Genomic DNA, 23,837 nt, shown 5'->3' with positions numbered 1-23,837 from the left:
AAAGCTTAAAAACATGGAGAGTGCAGTGGATATGTTTCAAAGGATACGCCTCAAGCAGGAAATACATGGAATAATATACAGAACACATTCAGTAACATTTGTTGTTTTAGCAGCAGCAACATAAATATAGACAACAAACAGTATGTGGTTGAATCACAACCTAAGAAAACAGCAACTCTATCAAGGAAGTGTTTTAAACATATAAATACTATAAACTTTGATAGTTGCACAATATTCAGTATTTTCTTTGAAATCTTTTTTGTTTAAAAAAAAGTAAAAGCCTTCAGAGACACGTTTATCTGAGACCTATACGTTGTTTGAAAAGAGTATACTAGGAGACCTTTAAGTAAAGAAGCAATACTGCAATATAAAAATACTCAAACCGTGTCCTGCACTCAAAAGTGTACTTAAGTCAAAGTGATAGGAGTAGCATTCAAAATACTTAAGTACCAAAAGTAAAAGGACAAGTTATCCAACGTGTCCATTTTGAGCACCAGATGTTTTTTTATTATGTTATCAAATATATTAAAACGATTGGTGCATTGATGTGTTCTTCACTTGTTGTACTTGGTAAAGATGTTGGTTTATTTTAATTATTTGAAACACTATTGGGTAGCTTAACCTATAATAACACAACATAATGTCTGTTCATTTATATTTTGTATTAATTAATGAAATCTGCAAAGTAACTTCATCTGTTAAATTAATGTCGTGGAGTAAAAGTATAAAATAGCATAATGAGAAAAATGTTACTAAAACATGTAACGTGTCTAACTTCAATACAAAGTGAGAAAAAACTGAATCAATATTTGTCAGTACCGAAGCAACGTGACGGAGACCGAGAGAACACCTCTGATAGGAAAGATTACAGTAAACGATAAATATGAAATACAATTACAAATGAACAAACCTCACAGCTACAGCGTTACACACAAACACATATGTAGGCTAAGGCTGAACAATTAAACGATTCACACATTTAATCATTTTAGTTTATCTCTCAATGAAAGAGAGATAATATGTTCAGTATACCTGAAGTAACGCGAAACCCGCAGGTCCCCACCAACCCGTTCACGTATCTAACAGATATTCCCCACTCAGCGAGACACCCGCTGAGAAGCCAACTCTGGTTATTGGTAGCTCTATTATGAGACACGTGAATTTAGAGACCGAAGCGTCCACAGTCACATGCATTCCGGGGGCCAGAGCGGGCGACGTTGAGGCGCATCTTAGACTGCTGGCTAAAAATAAACGTAAATACAGTAGGATTGTTATTCACGTCGGTGGTAATGATGTTCGTTTACGCCAATCAGAATGCACTAAACTTAATGTGGCGTCGGTGTGTAGTTATGCTAAAACAATGTCGGACACCGTAATCTTCTCTGGTCCCCTCCCCAATCTGATCAATGATGACATGTATAGCCGCATGTCATCATTTCAGCGCTGGTTGTCTTGGTGGTGCCCAGCAAACAATGTGGGCTTCGTAAATAATTGGACAGCCTTCTGGCGAAAACCTGGTCTGATTAAGAGAGACGGCATTCATCCTACTTTGGAAGGTGCAAATCTCATTTCGGCAAACATTTCAGGGCTCTGTGGACTTAATCCATGACAAACTGGAGTTGAGACCAGGAGGCAGAGTCGCAGTCTTACACGCTTCTCTGCGCTCTCTCCTAGGCAGTCATCCATAGGAATCCCGAACCCAATAAAATACCCAATATTAACGGTGTGTGTGTCTGCCCAAGGACAATTTAAGGTAAAACCTAATAGAGGTGTCATACATAATAACCTAATAAAAGTAAATGTAACAACTACTACAGTGCAACAAAACAGGAAGATTAAATGTGGTCTCTTAAACATAAGATCTCTAGCATCTAAAGCAATACTGGTAAATGATTTAATATCATATTATAATATTGATATATGCTGTCTCACTGAAACATGGTTGAGACATGAAGAATATGTCAGCATAAATGAGGCCACTCCACCCAGCCATATCAATACTCATATTGCCCGAGGCACGGGCCGAGGAGGTGGAGTTGCAGCAATCTTTGACTCAAGTTTACTTATCAATACTAAACAAAAATTAAATTATACCTCCTTTGAAAGCCTCATTTTCAGTCTTACGCATCCGACCTGGAAAACTTTGCAGCCAATCTTATTTGTTACAGTGTACCGTGCACCAGGTCCTTATTCAGAATTCTTATCAGAATTCTCTGAGTTTTTATCAGCTTTGGTATTTAAAACAGATAAAGTAATTATCGTAGGTGACTATAATATTCATGTTGACGATGACAAAAATAGCCTTACTGTTGCATTTAACTCTATATTAGATTCTGTTGGTTTCTGTCAGAGTGTAAATAAACCAACCCACTGCTATAATCACACTCTCGACCTTGTTCTGACTTATGGTATTGAAATTGAGCAACTATTAGTCGAACCGCATAATCCTGCTTTATCCGACCATTTCTTAGTAACTTTTGAAGTACTGTTACTAGACTACAAAGCATTAGTCAAAAGTAGGGGTGCAGCGAATGGGAAATTCTTGTCCGAAACCGATACCGAAAATAGGAAACAGTTGGCCGAAAACCGAATGCCGAAAATGATTAATAGATATATATATATATAATGTATACATTTTTGACCAATGTTGTTCAGCTACCTGATTTTGGAAAAAGACATGATTATGGCAAAACTTAACTTAACTTAAATAATAATCACTATTATGGGTCCATAAAACATTTATTCAGCACTTTTGAATGCATACAGTACATTAATTCCAAGTCAGGTGCATTTTCTTTTCTCTGTAGGATAACTACAACAAAGTGCATTCAGAAAAAAGCCAAGGTGCTTTAAAATTGCATAAACATCTAGGCCAGTAGGCCTACAACAAAATAGTGTAAATAAAGACTGTAACAGCCAGGCCTTCAACAACAACAAATGCACCTATAAGTGCATGCATACAAATGTGCAAACTGGATAAATCCACATGAATGTAACTATTTACAAATGGAATTACAATTGAATTTCAAGAATCTGTAAATAAGGCTGTCTGTCCTCATAAGCAAAGTAGTAAACATTTTATAAAGATACATAAAGTGAAAACTGGATACAAAATCCACAACCAATTACAAATTAAATTAAAGCTGCAAGCAGCGTTGAGCGGGTCTTCGACGTTCCGCGGGCTGTTGTCCGCACGTCGATGTGTGTGTCTAGGTGTCTCGAGGACTCGGCCGTTGGCAAACGTGGGAAGTTTCAGTTCGATCGGACAATGTCTTTGAGTTACAGCAGTAACATAAACATTGTGTTTGATGGCGAGTGATCTGTCGCCATGGCAACGGCATTTGATGACACCCCATAATACGCGTAGATGTGTTGGAGCCTGCATCGTTATAAAACCTGTGAAGTTTTGTGCCGTTTGGAGCAATAACTGGTATATGAGAAAACCGTGTTTCATTTCGACCATTTTGTTACCATGGCAACGGCATTTGATGACACCCCATAATATACTTAGATGTGTTGAGGGCTGCATCATTATCAAACCTGTGAAGTTTTGTGCCGTTTGGAGCATATTAACTGGAGTCATGAGAGAACCGTGTTTCACAACGACCATTTTGTTACCATAGCAACACATAGCAACAAAATTTGACGAAATCTCAAAACTGACACATATATGTCTCGAGGGCTTGACGGTTAGCACACATGTAAAGTTTGAACAGTTTTTGACCATTTACACAGGACTTATAGCAATATGGTATTTTTTGGCGAAGGATGAGTTCCCATGGAAACGGCATATGGTGACATCCCATAATTGGCGTAGAGCTGTTGAGGGCCGGACCATTAACTGTAATCTGAAGTCTGGTGCCGTGTCGACGATTTTCCATTAAATTACGACAACACCAGTTTTTTTTTTGCGAGGGATGCGTTGCCATGGCAAGGGCATATGATGACATCCCATAATTGACATAGAGTTGTTGAGGTTCGGACCATTAATGATAGTCTGAAGTCTGGTGCCGTTTGGATGATTTTCCGTTGAGTTACGTCAATACCGGGTTTTTGGGCGAGGGAAGCGTTGCCATGGAAACGGCATATGGTGAGATCTCGGATTTCACGTAGAACTGTTGAGGCATTGACCGGTGATATAAAAGTTAAGACTGGGGGACGATGGGACCTTGTCCATTGGAGTTACGTCAACACCAAGTTTATTGGCGGGGGACGCATTGCCATGGCAACGGCATATGAGGACATCCCATAATTGACATAGAGCTGTTGAGGGCCGGACCATTAATGATAGTCTGAAGTCTGGTGCCGTTTGGACGATTTTCCATTGAATTAGGACAACACCGTGTTTCATGGCGAGGGATCTGTTGCCATGGCAACGGCATATGATGACATCCCATAATTGGCATAGAGCTGTTGAGGGCCGGACCATTAATGATAGTCTGAAGTCTGGTGCAGTTTGGACCATTTTCCATTGAGTTAGGACAACACCGTGTTTCATTGCGAGGGAACTGTCGCCATGGCAACGGCATAAGATGACATCCCATAATTGGCATAGAGCTGTTGAGGACCGGACCATTAATGATAGTCTGAAGTCTGGTGCCGTTTGGAGGATTTTCCATTGAATTACAACACCACCAGTTTTTTTGGCGAGGGACGCGTTGCCATCGAAACGGCATATGATGACATCCCATAATTGGCGGAGAGCTGTTGAGGGCCGGACCATTAGCCATCATATGAAGTCTGGTGCCGTTTGGACGATTTTCCATTGACTTACAACAACATGGTATTTTATGGCGAAGGAAGCGTTGCCATGGAAACGGCATATGATGACATCCCATAATTGACATAGAGCTGTTGAGGGCCGGACCATTAATGATAGTCTGAAGTCTGGTGCCGTTTGGATGATTTTCCATTGAGTTACGTCAATACCGGGTTTTTTGGCGAGGGAAGTGTTGCCATGGAAACGGCATATGGTGAGATCTCGGATTTCACGTAGAGCTGTTGAGGCATTGACCGGTGATATAAAAGTTAAGTCTGGGGGACGATGGGACCTTGTCCATTGGAGTTACGACAACACCAGGTTTATTGGCGGGGGACGCATTGCCATGGCAACGGCATATGAGGACATCCCATAATTGACATAGAGCTGTTGAGGGCCGGACCATTAATGATAGTCTGGAGTCTGGTGCAGTTTGGACCATTGTCCATTGAGTTAGGACAACACCGTGTTTCATGGCGAGGGAACTGTCGCCATGGCAACGGAATATGAGGACATTCCATAATTGACATAGAGCTGTTGAGGGCCGGACCATTAATGATAGTCTGAAGTCTGGTGCCGTTTGGACGATTTTCCATTGACTTACAACAACATGGTATTTTATGGCGAAGGAAGCGTTGCCATGGAAACGGCATATGATGACATCCCATAATTGACGTAGAGCTGTTGAGGGCCGGACCATTAATGATAGTCTGAAGTTTGGTGCTGTTTGGACGATTTTCCATTGACTTACAACAACATCGTATTTTTTGGCGAAGGATGGGTTGCCATGGAAACGGCATATGTTGACATCCCCTAATTGAGAGAGAGTTGTTGAGGGCCGGACCATTAATGATAGTTTTAATTCTGGTGCCGTTTGGACGATTTTCCATTGAATTACAAAAAGACCACGTTTTTTGGCGAGAGAAGCGTTGCCATGGAAACGACAAATGGTGAGATTTCATATTTAACGTAGAGCTGTTGAGGCATGGACAGGTGATATAAAAGTGAAGATTGGGGGACGATGGGACCGTGTCCATTGGAGTTACAGCGACAACGTGTTTAATGGCGAAGGATCCATTGCCATGGTAACGCCATATTAAGTAACATCAGATTTGACCTAGAGCTGTTCAGGGCCGCAGTGTTAATCATCATGTGAAGTTTGGTGGCGTTCTGAGCATGTCAGTTTGAATTATGACATCATCGTGTTCCATGGCGAGGGATGGCCTAGCATCGAGCGAACGCGAACTTTGGCGCCAAATCACGGCTGCGCCGTGCGAAAGAAAAAAAGTTCCGTGATAACTTTAGATCGCCCCAAAAAGTTCCGTGATAACTTTAGATCGCCCATTTGTCGAGAAGCTACCCGATGAATTTGGAGTCGTACGGATAAATGCCCTAGGAGGAGTTCGTTAAAGTGCGGAGGACGAAAAACGCGATAAATCGCGTTTTTCCAACGCCAAATTCAAAATGGCCGACTTGCTGTACGTTATTTTATAGCCCTCCAAGAGGCTTTTTTGCTCGTCTCCGCACCCTAGATATGCGTAGCGAGTTTCGTTGGTTTACGTGAAAGTTAAAGTAGGGGGAGTTAACGTTAAAAACGGAAGTGGGCGTGGTCTACGCAATTTTTTACGCAAAGTTCCGGTACCAATTACACATCGCTATTTTCACGACTTGTGATGCGCATGCAAAATTTGGTGAGTTTTCACATATGTTGCGGGGGTCAAAAGTGCGCGCAATGTATTCAAATAATAATCAGAAGAAGAATAATAATAATAATAATCGGACCGATATCAATCATGTTTATGGACGGCCTAGGATGGCCCGTCATGATTTCCGAACCTTTTCTGTGCTTTTGCCGGTCGTTTTCCCTGTTTTGTGTGTGTTTCGCAGGTTTATCGGTCGCTGCGCGACCGATTTCAATAGTTTCAATTACAATTTCAAGAATCTCTAAATAAGGTGGTCTGTACTCATGAGCAATGTAAACAACATTGTATCATTTAGATACCGAAAGTACAATATATTGAACACTGTGCTGCTGTCATTTCCCCCTAATGATAACCTGAGATGGTGAATTATAACTCACAATGAAAATTGTTCAGGAAAGTGGTTAAGAGTAGACATGTAGAACTAGATAAGCTTATGATAAGCCAGCCTTGTCTACTTATTAAGGAAAAGTGGGAGGTTCTTTTTAATGAACAGTAGCTTCTCTGCTTTATCAGCCATAAGTCTGTTCCTCTTCTCATCAAGCACATGAGAGGCAGCGCTGAACAGTCTCTCGTTGTCAGTGCTTGTGATTTGATCATACTCCGCATATTTGTCCGGGTGTTTTGATTTCAAGTGGTGGAGTAATCCCGAAGTGGTGAAAGTCTTTGCAGTTACACCCCCTCGAGAAATGTCAGCTGAACACGTTTTACAAATCGCAATCCGCGCCTCTTTCTCTGATATTTTTAAATATCTCCAAGCGGCAAACATGTTGGCTGTGAGCCAGCCGCGAGCATGGTCGCGCGCCGTGCTTGTCGCCGCGTTTTGATTACGTCATCACAACAACATGTTAGCTTACCAACGTAACCCTGTTCTCTGACATTCGGTGATATTTTCGGCCCTTTCGGCCGAAAGCCGAAAGGGCCTTTTTAACCATTTTCGGCCGATAATTTTCAGCGGCCGAATATTCGGTGCATCCCTAGTCAAAAGCTCCTGCAGCAGAAACCTATCTGTTAGTGCTATAGCCACATTTAAGGAAGAGATTCCACCAATACTTAACTCGATAGCATGTCTGCATGTAAGGGAGGAAACTTATACAAAATGTACACCACCCCAAATTGATCATGTTGTTGATAGTGCTACAGATGCGCTGCGAATAAAATTAGACTCTGTTGCTCCTTTGAAAAAGAAGAAAATAAAACAACATAATGCCGAAACTCGCAAAATAAAGCAAAAGTCGAGACAACTTGAAAGGATATGGCGTTCCACTAAACTTGAAGAATCTCGTTTAATTTGGCATATTACTCTCAATGAATATAAGAAAGCACTGCGTAAAGCGAGAGCAGCCTACTACTCTTCATTAATAGATGAGAATAAGAATAATGCAAGATTTCTTTTCAGCAATGTAGCCAGGCTGACAGAGAGCCACAGCTCGACTGAGCCTTCTATTCCCATAGCACTCAGTAGTAATGATTTTATGTGCTTTTTTAACGATAAAATTGTTACTCTTAGAAACAAAATCAATGACCTCTTGCCTTTGACCAGTATAGTATTATCAACAGCTCCCGGAAACGTACGTTCTAATATTACACTAGATAGTAAACTAGAATGCTTTTCAGCCATAAACCTTGAACAGTTCAATTCAATGATTCTCTCTTCTAAACCATCAACGTGTATCTTAGACCCGATTCCAACTAAGCTGTTAAAAGAAGTTTTTCCATTAATTAGCACTTCTTTATTAAATATTATGAATATGTCTTTATTATCAGGCTATGTTCCACAATCATTCAAAGTAGCACTGATAAAACCGCTTCTTAAAAAGCACAACCTCGATCCAGAGGTTTTAGCCAACTATAGACCTATTTCTAATCTTCCGTTCCTCTCAAATATTCTTGAGAAAGCGGTCGCAAAACAGCTGTGTGATTACTTAAAAAACTATGATTTATTTGAAGATTTTCAGTCTGGCTTTAGAACACAACATAGCACAGAGACAGCTCTGGTTAAAGTCACAAATGACATTCTAATAGCCTCAGACAAGGGACTTGTCTCTATTCTTGTCTTGCTCGATCTTAGTGCTGCATTTGATACTATCGACCATGACATCCTATTGCAAAGACTAGAGCACTTAGTTGGCATACAGGGAACTGCTTTAGGCTGGTTTAGGTCCTATCTATCTGAACGCTCTCAGTTTGTACGTGTCAACAATGAATCTTCCATGCAAACCAAAGTTAGCCATGGAGTGCCACAGGGCTCAGTGCTTGGACCTATTTTGTTCACCCTATATATGCTTCCGTTAGGCAATATTATAAGGAATCATTCTGTAAACTTTCATTGTTATGCGGATGATACTCAACTATATTTATCAATCAAGCCTGTTGAAATTAATCATCTAAATAAAATTAAAGACTGCCTCAAGGACTTAAAAACGTGGATGACCTTACATTTTTTGATGTTAAACACGACCAAAACTGAAGTTATTGTACTTGGCCCGAAGAATCTACGAAACAAATTATCTAAAGATATATTAACTATGGATGGCATTAATTTGGCCTCCAGTGAGACTGTAATGAATCTTGGTGTTATATTTGATCAGGATTTATCCTTTAACGCCCACATAAAATCAATTTCAAGGACCGCCTACTTCCATCTACGTAACATTGCAAAAATCAGGCATATCTTGCCTCAAAACGATGCAGAGAAACTAGTCCATGCATTTGTTACTTCAAGGCTGGATTATTGTAACTCCTTATTATCAGGGTGTACAAAGAAGTCAGTAAAGTCGCTTCAGTTGATTCAAAATGCTGCAGCTCGTGTACTAACCAGAGTTAGGAAAAGGGACCACATTACTCCTGTTCTGGCTGCCTTACACTGGCTCCCTATAGAACACAGGATAGAATTTAAAATTCTTCTTCTGGCCTACAAAGCCCTTAATGGGCAGGCGCCATCTTACCTTAAAGAACTCATTATACCCTATTGTCCTACTAGGGCATTGCGTTCCAAGAATGCAGGGTTGTTGGTTGTTCCTAGATTCTCTAAAAGTACAATGGGAGCCAGAGCCTTTTCTTATCAAGCTCCACTTTTGTGGAATCAGCTTCCAGTTTGTGTTCGGGCGGCAGACACCCTATCCGTTTTAAGAGTGCGCTTAAGACCTTCCTTTTTGATAAAGCTTATAGTTAGGGCTGATTAGATTCAGCCCCTAGTTTTGCTGATATAGGCTTAGTTTGTCGGGGGACATCTTACTTCTTCCTTCTCTCTGTCTATACCTGTGTACTCTCATGTTCCGATTAACCCAGCTTCCCCAAATGTCTTTCTTTTTGGTGTCTATATACGCCGGGATCCGGAGTCATGGATGATCCTGCGGTCCTGTTTCATGGATCGTGAGTCCTGGATCTTGAGTCGTGGTTGTGGTCCTGGATCATAAGTCCTGGATGGATATCCTCGTGGATTCATCTTCCCATTATACACACATGCATTTCCAAACATTTGGACTACCTATGTTGCAAATGTATTATCTTTTCAATTTACACACGGCATCTATTGCACGTCTGTCCGTCCTGGGAGAGGGATCCCTCCTCTGTTGCTCTCCCTCAGGTTTCTCCCATGTTTCCCTTTAAACTGTGGGTTTTCTCTGGAAGTTTTTCCTTGTACGATGTGAGGGTCTAAGGACAGAGGGTGTCGTATTGTCATACTGATATTCTGTACAAACTGTGAAGTCCACTGAGACAAATGTAACATTTGTGATATTGGGCTATAAAAATAAACATTGATTGATTGATTGAAGTAAAGTGTCAGAGCGCTGCAGATCTAAAGAGTCAGTTTTGTGCAGGAGTCTGAAAATGTCTTTAGATGAGCATTAAAGTAACAGATAGTGTCAAAGAGTTTCTGTTGGTCCACCTGCTGAACTGTTACCTGTCCCTGAGTCTGAACCTTCTTGACTGGCTGCTTGTCGTCTGAAGTTAAGAAGCACACAGCCACACAGAGCAAGTAGAACAACCAGTGCTAACGCTGAGTAGAGGCCAATCCTTCCCCGTCTTCCTGTGTTGGGAGTCTCAGGTTTGTTTCTTCCTGTGTTGGGAGTCTCAGGTTTGTTTCTTCCTGTGTTGGGAGTCTCAGGTTTGTTCCAATGTGTCGCTGCTGTAAAAACACCAAAAAACTCTGTGTCAAAAACATTTCCCTGATAAAGAAAACATCTACAACATTTCCCAGGTTCTCGTACACCCTGAGAGTTTAGCATTATTAAAGATTAATGGGGTTTACTCACCAGTGACGTTGAGCCAGCATCTCCTAGAGTTACTCCCATCAGGTCTGACGAGTATGTCACACACATAAAACCCAGAGTCATTGGTCCTGAGTCTGGAGACATGAAGTGTGAGGCGCCCTTCTGTGAGGACGTCTTTGTCCCACTGGACTCGTCCTGCAAACTCTGGATCCTGAGACTCTGGGGATTCAATGCCTTGATGGAGATGAAACAGGACGTAGCGTCTGGTCTCAGTAAACAGCTGACAGAAGGTAGAAATGGATCTGAGGGAAGTGTCTGTTCTGGAGCTGAAGGTCCACTCCAGGGTGATGTCCTGGTTCTCCTCTGCCTGATAGGAAGTCTGAGCCACATTCACTACAAATGTTCCTGTGGAGGAGACACAGAGGGACTCTTTAAACTGCAGCTATGTTTCTGTAGAGGAGACAGAGAGGGACTCTTTAAACTGCAGCTATGTGTGGAGGAGACAGAGAGGGACTCTTTAAACTGCAGCTATGTGAGGAGGAGACAGAGAGGGACTCTTTAAACTGCAGCTATGTGTGGAGGAGACAGAGAGGGACTCTTTAAACTGCAGCTATGTGTGGAGGAGACAGAGAGGGACTCTTTAAACTGCAGCTATGTTCCTGTGGAGGAGACACAGAGGGACTCTTTAAACTGCAGCTATGTTTCTGTAGAGGAGACAGAGAGGGACTCTTTAAACTGCAGCTATGTTTCTGTAGAGGAGACAGAGAGGGACTCTTTAAACTGCAGCTATGTGTGGAAGAGACAGAGAGGGACTCTTTAAACTGCAGCTATGTGTGGAGGAGACAGAGAGGGACTCTTTAAACTGCAGCTATGTGTGGAGGAGACGCAGAGGGACTCTTTAAACTGCAGCTATGTGTGGAGGAGACAGAGAGGGACTCTTTAAACTGCAGCTATGTTCCTGTGGAGGAGACACAGAGGGACTCTTTAAACTGCAGCTATTTTCCTGTGGAGGAGACACAGAGGGACTCTTTAAACTGCAGCTATGTTCCTGTGGAGGAGACACAGAGGGACTCTTTAAACTGCAGCTATGTTCCTGTGGAGGGGACACAGAGGGACTCTTTAAACTGCAGCTATGTTCCTGTGGAGGAGACACTGAGAACAGCTTTAAAGAGACAAACTAACCAGAGACACAGGAGGGGAGGAAGAGGAGCAGTGGGGTGAGGAAGATCATCTTCTCCCTGTGAGAGGACACACACATCAGAGGTCAAAGGTCACACATTAGAAAATCAAAGCCATTTCTCATTTCTCTAATATCCGCCTCCTCGCTCCTCGGTAGTGATCCGGAAATCGATGTCATTGCGCCATGTTGAAGGACATCTCATTTCTCTAAATGCCCATCGGGGGGGAACAGCGGTAATTAAAGTTTAAAATTCTCAAAAATGCTACAACTACTGCCACAAACTGGATGAATGTGAAGTATTTTGTTAAAGGAGGATGAAAGCGTAATTAAGGAGCTCTATTGGAGTGACTGATGGTTATTGGACTCAGGATTCAGTCATTTGAATTCCCGCTGTATGAAGAAATTAAAGGACGGCGCGAGTGGAACCAATTCACAAAGGGATCAAACTGTTTAAAACACATGCTCATAGTAAGCCGGATTTTGCCGATGTGTTTATGTGGATTCAAAAATCGTAAATAATATACAAAAAATTGAGGAGACCGATCTGATCTGAGCAATTGTGACAAATAATCCAACTGAAACCGGCATGGACAATGACTATGTTTTAAAAATGTGCATATCCAGAAAAGCCTGGTTTGGACACTTGACGGGCAGAAGAAACATTTATATTAAAGAAAGAATTATATATTTTATATATATGTCCATCAGACATACACAGATTATAACTGAGTGAATGTAAAACGTAAGGAGTTTCAAAATAAAATACTTTTGAAATCTCATGAGCTATCATCCCTCTGTTTTTAGATAAGACTAAAACAAAAACTCTCCAGTATCAGAGACTTATTTCACTTCAGGTTGAAACTCTACATCAGATTGTCCTGATATTCTCTGAGTGACTATGGGGTGTCCTGCTATCACCCTGGAGTGATATTAGTCTTTGATAGTGGAGAGTTTTTGTTTTATTCTTATCTAAAAACAGATGGACGATAGCCCATGTATGAGATTTCAAAAGTCTTTTATTTTGAAACTCCTTAAATTTTACATTCACACAGTTATAATGTGGTAGCTATACGTAGTTTGTTTTAAATAATTATTGATCACATTCTAAAGTAGCCTAGATATTTCTTAATTTAAGTTCCAGTATATATGAATAGGTTTGGTATGCTTTTTAGGTATATTTTTTATTGACCGAGTAAGCGCTTTTATTTTGAAGGCAGTTTTTCCAGGCCTCTACCGTAATGCATAGGATATTCGCGCACCGCAATACAACCACGTGCGGGCAGGCTTGTCTTTGTTTTCCGAAGTGGAGTCGACCATGCATTCGTAACATCATTTCTCGGGACGGGAGAGACACATTATAGGTTAATAAGTATACCTAGTATAAGTGGCATGTCTTTTTTATAAACCTCTTATCATTTAAATCTGAATAAAAAATGATATTCGTGCTCATGATATACAAATAAGGACCAATTTGTGCTTACCCTTCCAGCGAGACGAGAGAGACCACAACAAACTGAGGTTACCTACTGTAACCCCAGCTTCTATGAGTAAATGGCGCAGCCCTCTAAGGCTATCGCTATTGGGTAATCCCCCTGCGCCCCCGCGCAGCACTGAAACACTTGTAGTCCAAGCCCACCCGCAAGGTGGGCCCCACCCTCGGGCCTCCTTCCGGTATAAATAGGAAGGTGGCCCGGCAATCTGCTCCCATACAACATAACTTTTCTTCAGCTATTCGTAGAGCCAGTGGGGCCCCGCACTTAGAGGGCTGCGCCATTTACTCATAGAAGCTGGGGTTACAGTAGGTAACCTCAGTTCTATTTCGTATATGGCTCCGCCCTCTAAGGCTATCGCTATTGGGTTAAGGGTCCGCCCGGCACTAGAAGCACAGACATACCTGCTCAATAACACCCCCCTGCCTGATGTGCCATGCGTAATGGCTCATCACCGTACCTGGAACATAGCAAACATGCCTATCTTCCCGACGGGGTGAAGGCTGGGAACAATACATACCGGCCGCTGTGAGAAAGTAGAGACGAAAGTCCCACCTCGTCCTGCGATCGTAGTGGGGGAACAGCAGCTCTCTGCGTGCAGACAGGCAGGAGAGCGCACAGCTGGATCCCTGACGTCACTCACTCTGACCAGGCACTCCGTACAAAGTGTGTTAGAGGAAAAAGGAACATCCCTCAGGGGAAATGGGCCGCTCTCCGCGTGCCAAAAGGCAGGAGAGAGAGAGGAGCACAGCCGGCTCCCTGACATCACTCACCCCGACAGGACACCCAGTACAGGGTGTGTCAGAGAGGAATGGGAGACATCCCTCAAATAAAAATGAATAAATGAACAGGGGGAAGACCAAGATGCAGCCGTGCAAATATCTTCCACTGACATTCCTCCGTGCAAAGCCGTGGAGGAGGAAATTCCTCTGGTGGAGTGCGCCTTGATGTTCTCCGGGGGCTCCACCCCAGAGGAGACATATGCCTGTGACACAGCCTCACACAGCCAGTGTGACAGCCGTTGTGCAGACAGAGGTTGCCCGATCGAGCGCTCTCTATAGTGCACGAACAGGCGCTGAGAACGGCGCCAGGCCGCCGTGCGCGCCACATAGCAGGACAGCGCGCGCACCGGGCAGAGGAGATGAGATGTGGCTTCTTCCTCCGATTTATGAGGAGGCGGAAAAAACCCATCCAGGGTGATCACTCTTCACCTAAAAGTGCTTGTGATGACCTTTGGCATAAAGGCTGGGTTAGGCCGTAGCACAGCCGAACTGCCATCTCCTTGGATCCGGAGGCATGACGGGGCCACCGAGATTGGATAGATCACTCACCCTTTTTGCTGATGTTAGAGCCAAAAGCAGTACTACTTTGGCTGATAACATTTTAAGGGGAACCTGCTCTAACGGTTCAAATGGGGCTTTGCTTAGTGCTCGTAACACCAAAGCCAGATCCCACTAAGGCGCCAGTGCGCGTGACACCGGTCTGAGTCTTCGTACCCCTTGCAGAAAGCGTTTCATCAGGGGGTGACTGAACAACGTCCCGGCTCCGAAACCCACGTGACAAGATGATATGGCAGCCGCATATACCTTGATTGTGCTGAAAGCCAAATTCCTGTCCAACAACAGCTGGAGGAATGACAGCACGTGAGGCAGGGGGCACGTAGCGGGGTCCAGGCTTCTTTCTACACACCAGCGCTGGAACGCTGCCCACTTGGCTGTGTAGGTCGCTCTGGTAGACGCGGCCCTGGCGCCCTGAATGGCGCGTACAACATCTTGAGAGAGACCCAACCTCTCTAAGTGTTCCCGTTCTGGGGCCATGCCCATAGGTGCTGGCCTATCACTGGGTGACTGTAAATCGCTCCCTCCACCTGCGAGAGAGCGTCCCCGCGCCACGGAATTTCCCACGGTCTGCCTGACAGCGTACGCTGTAGGCATGGAAACCAGGAAGCGCCCGTGCGCTCCGGGGCAATCAGGATCACTGACAGCCCCTCCTCCTGCACTCGGTCCAGAAACCGGGGAATCAGCGGGACTGGGGGGAAGGCGTACAGCAGTCCCCTGGGCCATGGACGATGTGCGAACGCGTCCACCCCTAGGGGGGGAAGGTCCCGCGCTGACAGGGAGAAACAGAGGGCGCATTGCGCGTTCCCGCGTGCGGCGAACAGATCCGCCTCCGCCCTCCCGAACCGGCTCCAAACCTGGGCGATCAGCTCGGGGTGTAGGCTCCAGTCCTCCTGGCGAGGGCCTCCTCTGGACATGAGGTCTGCCCCTTTGTTCAACTCGCCGCGCACATACAGTGCTCTGATGGAGAGTAGGTGCGCGCGCGCCCAGATCAACAGCCGTCTGGCTGTGTTCAGAAGCTGCGCTGAGCGTACCCCGCCCTGGCGATTGATGTAGGCTGCCGCGGCTCTGTTGTCTGTGCGAATCAATACATGTTGATTCTGCAGCAGCGAGGCAAAATGCTGAATTACTCTCCGTACGGAGATCAATTCCAGCACGTTTATGTGGAAGGACATGTGAGCCGGCCACTGTCCCCCCACTGCCTGCGACATGCACGTTCCTCCCCACCCTGAGAGAGATGCGTCTGTGAACACCGAGATGTGTGACGTAACTCTGCCCAGGGCCACACCCTCTGACAGGACGTGGGGACTTTTCCAATAGGTTAAGTCTGAACCCACGGACAGAGGGATGACCACCATGCGCCTCCTCTGTCGCACGGGGTCGATGCGTAGGCGAATAAACCACCTCTGGAGTCTTCTCATGTGAAGGAGACCCAGGGGAATCACCCCGTGGTCGGCTGCCATCATGCCGAGCAGCCGCATCACGGAGAGGGCTGTCACCACGCTGCCGGGTGTGACGCGTCGAAGGAGAGCTGTCAGCGTCTCCACTCTCTGCCGTGAGAGTCGCGCTCTCATGCGGGCTGAGTTCAATTCCACACCCAGGTAAACAATACTCTGGGAGGGAAGAGGACAGCTCTTTTTCCAGTTTATCATGAAACCCAGCTTTGACAGATGCGATATGAGCTGTACCGTCTGTAAAGCCACTTCCTCCCTGGAGCGAGCCATCAGCAGCAGGTCGTCCAGGTAAAATAGTACTCTCATCCCTCCTCTGTGTAGCGGCTGCAATGCCGTCTCTACACACTTCGAAAAGGTGCAAGGAGCCAGGGAATAACCGAACGGCAGACGGTTGTACTGGTACGATATTCCCTGGAATGAAAACCGCAGGAATTTCCTGTGTTGTGGGATGATGGGTACGTGGAAGTATGCATCCTTTAGGTCTATAGAGGTGAACCAGTCTCCCTGGTGAACACACTCTAGCACCCTTTTGACCGTCAGCATGTGAAACGGCCTTTTCATTATTGCCTCGTTGAACGCTGACAGGTCGAGGATGGGTCTCATTCCCCCCGTCTTTTTCGGGATAAGGAAGTAGCGGGAGTAATATCCCTGATTTTCTTCCCCTCGGGGAACCCTGGAAATAGCCTCTTTCAACAGGAGTTCCCGTAGCTCTGCTTGGAGCGCCCGACACTGTTCCCGGGATGACAGGCGTGTCTCCTTTATCCCGTTGAACTGTGGGGGGGGGGGGGGGGGGGGGGGGGGGGGGAGGCGAACTGCAGGGTGTACCCTCTGTTGATCAGCCTGCTCATCCATCTGTCCATCAGACACACGCGCTGCCACTCCGAGAAACACTCTGAGAGCGGGCGCACATGCTCGAGATGTTTTGTGGTTGTCATGACGACGAGCCACGCCAGAGCCCTCGCCGCCGCTGCCCGTGAGGCAACCCAAGGTGGGCCTAGAGCGAAAGGGCTGTGAGGGGGCCTCCACACGCTGCGTTTCACTCCGACTCTCATCGTGAGGCGCGTACACGCTCAGAGGATGAGTAGAGGTGTGTGCAGTAATATCCACATGAGGCGTTACCACGGCGCTCATGGGCTTATTGTGACCGTGTGTAGGTGGCAGATCTCGGACAGAGGAATGCCGCGAGGTCTGTGGTTTAATAACCGAAAAGTTATAACCATCAGGCCCCCGCAGCGAACCCCGCTGCCTACTAATCAACAGATTGGAGGCAGCTGGCGTAATTACTGCGCTCTGTAACTTATTAACCGATAGATTAAAATGTGCAGGCTTGTGTAACGAACCCTGCTGGCTATTAACCGATAGGTCATAGGCAGCTGGTTCACCCAGAGTGGGGGATATGTGAAACCCATTTGAAACTGACGACAAAAGGTTGGAAATTAAGCTTCTTTTATTTCCTTCACACTCCCCCCCAAACCGTCAGGGCCGGCTCTGCTTCCTCGGCGGCTCTCGTGGAGCAGACGCCGAACGGGAGTACTTTTCTTTTTTCTTTTCTGGTGGGGGGGTGGAGGCTCGGGACGGTGCCCCTGCCGCCGCCGACGGGCGAGTCTGCCGCCTCGGCTGTCTCTCTGCCTGCCACTGTGGCCAAGTTGGCCGCTGCTGCTGCTGCCGCTGGTGCCGCTGCGGCTTCGCCGCAGGCTGGAGCCAGCCAACGTGCTGGCGGATATCATCCGCCTGCTCCGCTGCCGCTTTCATGGCCTCTACCATGGCCAAAAACTGGGGTCCGAACAGCCCTTCCGAGCTGATCGGAGCATCCAGCAAGACCTTCCTCCACCAGCGTAACCACCGAGTTTGCCAGCAACGCGATGTTGTTGGCCGCCGCAGACGCCTGAACCGCACACTGGTGCGCCCGGTCAGCCTGGCGGGCGACATACTGATCCTTGGGGGAGGCCAACACAGGGCGCCGTCCGGCGACCAAGTTGGCCTGCTTAACCCCAAAGAACGCTGTCAAGTTCTGCTCCAGAGCGGGGGTGGTTGCGAAACCCTCGTCAGTGAATCCCTCCACCTTAGTGAAGGGAACAAAGGTGGCCACCGGAGCCCTCAGGGTCCTCGGGTTCGCCGCAGCCCCCTCCTGGTACCTCCTAATGGCTGGGAAGCGCGGCCAGATCGGGTCACTCCTGCCCGTCTGAACGCGGGAAAAAACTCCGGCCATGTCATCCAGAGCTACCTTTTCCCGTCCTAGGGGAACGAGGAGACCCTTGCAGGCTGCCGCCTTGCCGATGATCTCCGGCAGCTCCAGCATGATGCCCCCCAACGCCGGCAGTGCCGTGGCAACGGAGAAGGGGACCGCGTGCTCGGCCGCCATACCCGTACCTCGCTCCGAACCCGTCTCCCCCGTCCGGGGGAGAGGGGCGAGGGGAGAGCCGCATGGCGAGCCATGGAGGGAAACGGGGTAGGAGTCGTCCGACTCCTGCCCACCACTCGGCTCCAGAAACAGGCTGTCGTCCCTGTGCTCCTGGACGGGCCAGTCGTCCTCCTCAGCCGCGGCAGCTAGAGCGTCCGCTCTTCGCTGCCTGTCGGCTGATGGGAGACGGGCACAATGCGAACACGCGACCTGCTGGTTGAGAGCCGCGTACGCGTGCTCTGGCCCCAGACAGGATTCGCATATCGCGTGTAGATCATAGCTCATGATGTACCCCGTTTTACATGAGGGACAATCACGGACACAATTGTTGCTCATGACTCTAATTCATTTCCTGTGCTTCAGTACTCTGACGGTTGCTGAAGAAAAGAGGGAGCAGATTGCCGGGCCACCTTCCTATTTATACCGGAAGGAGGCCCGAGGGTGGGGCCCACCTTGCGGGTGGGCGTGGACTACAAGTGTTTCAGTGCTGTGCGGGGGTGCAGGGGGATTACCCAATAGCGATAGCCTTAGAGGGCGAAGCCATATACGAAATAGAACATTGGTTCCTGCTTTTATATCAAGAGCAGATGGTTCCTACAATAAAAAACGTTCCTGCATGTTTTCACAAACTAGACACTGGTACCAAGTTACAAAAAATAAAATAATATAATGTAACCTTTAAGTTACTTACATTTGTATGAATATATTCAATGCGCATATTATTCTTCAAACTGTAAACCTTTTAACTAAAATAGACAATTAAAATAGTCGTATGAGAATAACCTGGAAATTAAGTAGTATTTTACATTTCTTTATGATCACATGCCGGTCTCTGTGTGTAGCAGAGTGTAGACGTGTTTATTAGTTGTGTGCACTTTGTTCACAGAAACTGCAGCAAAAACAGTCTTAACCGGGGCAACTGGAAAGAGCTTAACCAAAAAAGGGGAAGCTGGTAATACACGTTAACCACAAAGTGAGGACAGTTCCTGTTTCTTGCAGAGATAGAGACAAGAGGTTAATCTCAGCAGGAGAGCAACAGAAAGCAGCAGTAAGATATATGTATTCAATGAAGTAGAAACATGTGTTCTTACCTTTATTTGAGACTGCAGAGACCTCAGTGCGGACAGTTCTGTGTTCTGGTTTTCATGTCTGAATATGCCCAATTACAACAGGAGTATCACAGTTACAGAGGTGGGGTTTCCACTATCAACGGCAGATCTGTGAGCACTGCAGTAGCCAATGATATAACGTCCTGATGTGAATCCTGTGCATATCTTAAACCAGTAAACGGAAGAGCGTCTGAGAGGCGTTTCTACTTTTTGCTTTTTACTTTACTAAATGGTCAAATTGGAGCGAGGGGCGGCGTGAAACTCACGGAAGAATAACATAATTCATGTCATAGTTAAATAAGATAAATAAATACTTTGTTTCATGTAAAAATTAAAATCGTTAACATATTGCATGATTTAATACAGTTTTGTTTTATATGTTACACCAATGTGCAGAAGTGTTTGTGTTGTGTCTTCATTTTGGCCGATAGCCTCCTTCCCTCAGCCAGGAGTCAAGACAGTGAAAAAGGGTCATGGAGGGGTCTTCCAGCAGGACAATGACCCTGAACATACGGGCAAGGCAACACAGGAGTAGCTAAAGAAGAAGCTCATTCAGGTGATGGAGTGGCCTAGCCAGGATTTGGAGAGGATCTTCAGAGAGGAGAAAGAATATTCTTTATCTCACTGTTAAAATAAACCTACCATTAAAATGATAGATTCTTATTTTCTTTGTAATGCTGCGTTCACACCGGACGCGATGCGAATATTCGCTTCGCTCTAAACGCTCGAGTTTCACCGCGGCTTGCAGTTTGTTATATCGCGTCATTCAAAACAGACATACCGTTGACGCGCCTCGCCGTTGACGGACAGTTGAGGTTGTTTACACTTCCATGAAAGATCGTTTTGGTTATTTCTGTCCTTGACTCTGGAGGAACAACTATTGCTGCTTTGTACCTTCTGTGGAAGTGTATCGTATATCTCCGGAAACCCACTCACAGCCACAACGAGCATCTCTTCCATCTTTACAACTGATCAACAGCAGGACATCAGAAAGAATCCCAACGCTGATTAGCTTCCGCGAGAACGCGTCACGTGAATTTGATGCTCGAGTTGAAAAAATTGAACTCTCGCGTTTGACGCAGCCGCTTCATGCTCGCCGTCGGAGTGAATTTGCGTCTGTCCGCGTCTCTGCATTGACTTTACATGTAATCCCCCCCCCCCGCCCAAACATCGCACCCCTTCCGTCCATCAGAACTCCATATGACTTCTCACAGAGTGTAAAATAGACACTGACCTGACCTGTCCTTCATCAGGAAGAAGTAGAAACTGAGCTCTTTTCACATGGGTGTGTGTAGCTGCAGTGGGGGAAGAAGTGTTCATATACGTAAAGTAAAAGTACCAATACATTATGGTCAAAATACTTGATTTCAAGTTAAAGTCCTGCATTCAAAGTCTAACTTGTGTAAAAGTACAAAAGTATTATCAGCAAAATGTACCTAAAGTATTACAAGTAAAAGTAATCGTTGTGCAAAGAATGGCCTTTAATGATATTTACATTTCTATCAAGTAGCATTTTATAATTTCTCAAAGGTTTTCATACTCCTCACATTTTCCTCGGCACTTACTGATGTAAAATTGGATTTTATGTTACTGCTTTAGTTGTTTTAAGTCCATCAAACACTGAACCATGTATCCTTAAAAAGTAACCTTTCATGAGTTTCCTCAGGGGGTGATAACATTTTTCTGACAAGATTCAAGTTTTTGCATTTCATGCATTTCATTGGCTAGGCTGCTAAAATATCACACGATCATAACATCTTTAAAAACAAAAAGGCCCTTGTTTCACTTGGGGATGGCAAACTGTCGTTTCCTCTAATTTCACAAACTCAAAAGCTCTCTCGCAAAAGAGCATGCAGTTTTTTTCCGTACCTTTTCCGATCTGGTGTTTATCAGTCACTGCTGGAAACAGCAGAAGAACTTTATCAGCACAGAAAGTGGAACTGTGGATTCACTAAATCAAGTTGAGTGCTTTAATAGTGCTATGTTCATCTGAATTATCTCATTAATAAATGTATTTGTTGACTTTGAAACCGTAGCCTTTCATTCTTGGACAGAGCAGTTTATCAAACTGATATATAAACGAGGGTCTCACAGTCCACTAGTCAGACAGAAAGCAGCAGGTTTTTAATAAGGGTCTCCAGCAGACAGACAGCTCTGAGGCCAGTGAGATAGAAACATCTAACAGTCACATCAGTAAATGAGACTCCATCCATCCCCCATGTAACATCTGTAAAGTGTTATATCTATATTTATTTATTTCAGTCACTGTGAGTTTCATCATTTGGCTGTCAGGTCATTGATCCTTCTTCTTCTTCTTTAACTATACGTGTTGAACGTTATTGAAGCCACTGGTTTACAGGGTGTGTCTGAGGACTTTCTCTCCTGAACCGTCTCCTCCTGTTGAACCTCTGATGGAGAACAGGCACCACATTAAACCAAGATAAGAGAACGAGTTGGAAAGATGTTGAAACGTTGTTCAAGACAAACTTACTGAATTGCATGAGACACAAAAAAGAAACTAAAAACATATTTCATTAACGCTTTGTTTTACATTTAAATGCCAAAAAGGACTTTACACATCAAGGGTGACGTTTTTCATTTGTTGGATAAACAACTAGAAACTTAGACGTGTGCTCCGTGAGGGGAAGAGGTTTCAGAGTCATGTTGATTTGTCAGCTTCTCTGATGTGGAGAATGTAAACTCAGCAGAAAGGACACATTGTCTCAGGAACTGTCCTAACTGTCCTTTTGACCAAAGTATTATACCAGCTTGTCCTTTTTTTGTAAAACCTCTTTTACAATCAGGCAATCAGTCAGTAACAATCAGACACGGGTATGACTGATCCTAAGAAATGTACATCCAAACACTATGTCATGATCAGGTTATTCACATACAACTATATTCATTCTCCATTTTAGTTAAACAGTTCACAGTTTGAAGAATAATATGCACATTTAATATGTTCAAACAAATGTAAAAACATTTCTTTTTTTTTTTTTACTTGGGATCAATTTGACCAGTGTCTAGTCTGACAGTGAAGTTTTGTAGGAACAATCTGCTCTTGATATAAAAGTACTGCAGGAACCAAAGTTTGTCTCGCTGGAAGGGTAAGCAAACATTGGTTCTTATTCGTATATAATGAGCACCAATAGAATTTGCTTTAAATCAAAAAGTCAAAAAGAAAGTAGAACTTTCCCTACTGTATATTCTCTAACACAAGTTATTTTAAAGTTAAACTTTAAAAGCGCCAACATGTTTTTTCTGATACATTTTCTTAATGCCTGCCACTTAAACTAAAAGGGTGACATCACACTCCACATTCCCAACATTTTCTCAACATGCCAAGTTGCATTGGACAAGGTTCAACACTGGCTGAACAACATTTGCTTACAGTTAAACATAAAACAACAGTATGCATGATGTTCAGATAACGACCAGTCAAAATCGAAGGATCCAACGTGTTTTTAAACGGAGCAGAAATAGAACTAGTCCTCCACTTCAAGTATCTTGGAGTCATACTGGACTCGAACTTGACTTTTAAGAAACATATTAAGAAAGTATCCAATACCATTAAATTCAACTTGAGACATTTTAAACAAATGAGACCCTTCTTAACTGTCAATGCTGCAAAGTCATACCTCCACTGTAGATTCTGTCCCACATTGAATACTGTTTTACAAACTGGTCGTTTGCGTGTGCCTCAAACCTGAAACCCATAGAACAGCTGTTCAGGAGAGCTATCCAGGTGTTTGACAGAAAGCCTCATTCACACCACCTCTGTACCATCCTAGAGAAACACAATTTCTTAAGTTTTGACAATTTTAAGTCTTTTAAAAGTACGTGTTTTATTAATAAATGTTTACATGGACTGCCACATTTCTTGCATTTTATGTATTTGTACTGCTATGTGTGTAATTGTCATGTTCTTAATGTTTTACGTGACGGACTGCGGATGGAAAGTTGCTCAAAGCTAAATCCGGCATGTTTACACTTGGCACATTTCATGTTTTAGGTGTTCATTAATGTGCCTGCCAAATAAATGATTAAATAAATAAATGAATAAAGTCTCTCTTATACCCGGCGCTAATACTCGTCTCTGCGCTTGTCTCCCAGCCTTGCAGCTTTGTTATAAATGAGAGCACTGTCCCTGGTTATGGAAACATGGATCACTGTAAGAGTTCTGTCTACAA

General features: G+C 44.7%; 1 protein-coding gene across 2 annotated transcripts; it reads right to left on the bottom strand.

The window, feature by feature from the left end:
- Positions 1 to 7,704: 7,704 nt before the first annotated feature.
- On the bottom strand, positions 7,705 to 19,750 carry LOC307033931 (CD276 antigen-like). 2 transcript variants are annotated; one of them, XM_079672563.1, is made up of 4 exons: positions 19,630 to 19,750; positions 11,859 to 11,914; positions 10,719 to 11,081; positions 7,705 to 10,591 (listed from the first exon to the last, which is right to left on the bottom strand). In XM_079672563.1, exons 2-4 carry the CDS (start codon positions 11,905 to 11,907, stop codon positions 10,329 to 10,331), a joined length of 675 nt encoding a protein of 224 aa, XP_079528689.1. In that variant the 5' UTR covers positions 11,908 to 11,914; positions 19,630 to 19,750; the 3' UTR covers positions 7,705 to 10,328. The 2 variants fall into 2 exon arrangements, with proteins under 2 accessions (XP_079528689.1, XP_079528690.1); XM_079672564.1 differs by lacking the exon at positions 19,630 to 19,750 and adding an exon at positions 13,338 to 13,427.
- Between the last annotated feature and the right edge of the window lie 4,087 nt (positions 19,751 to 23,837).

This window comes from Notothenia rossii (assembly GCF_949606895.1).
Source record: "Notothenia rossii genome assembly, chromosome: 3".
Classification (NCBI taxonomy): Eukaryota; Metazoa; Chordata; class Actinopteri; order Perciformes; family Nototheniidae; genus Notothenia; species Notothenia rossii.
This window is presented reverse-complemented; position numbering and strand designations above follow the sequence as displayed.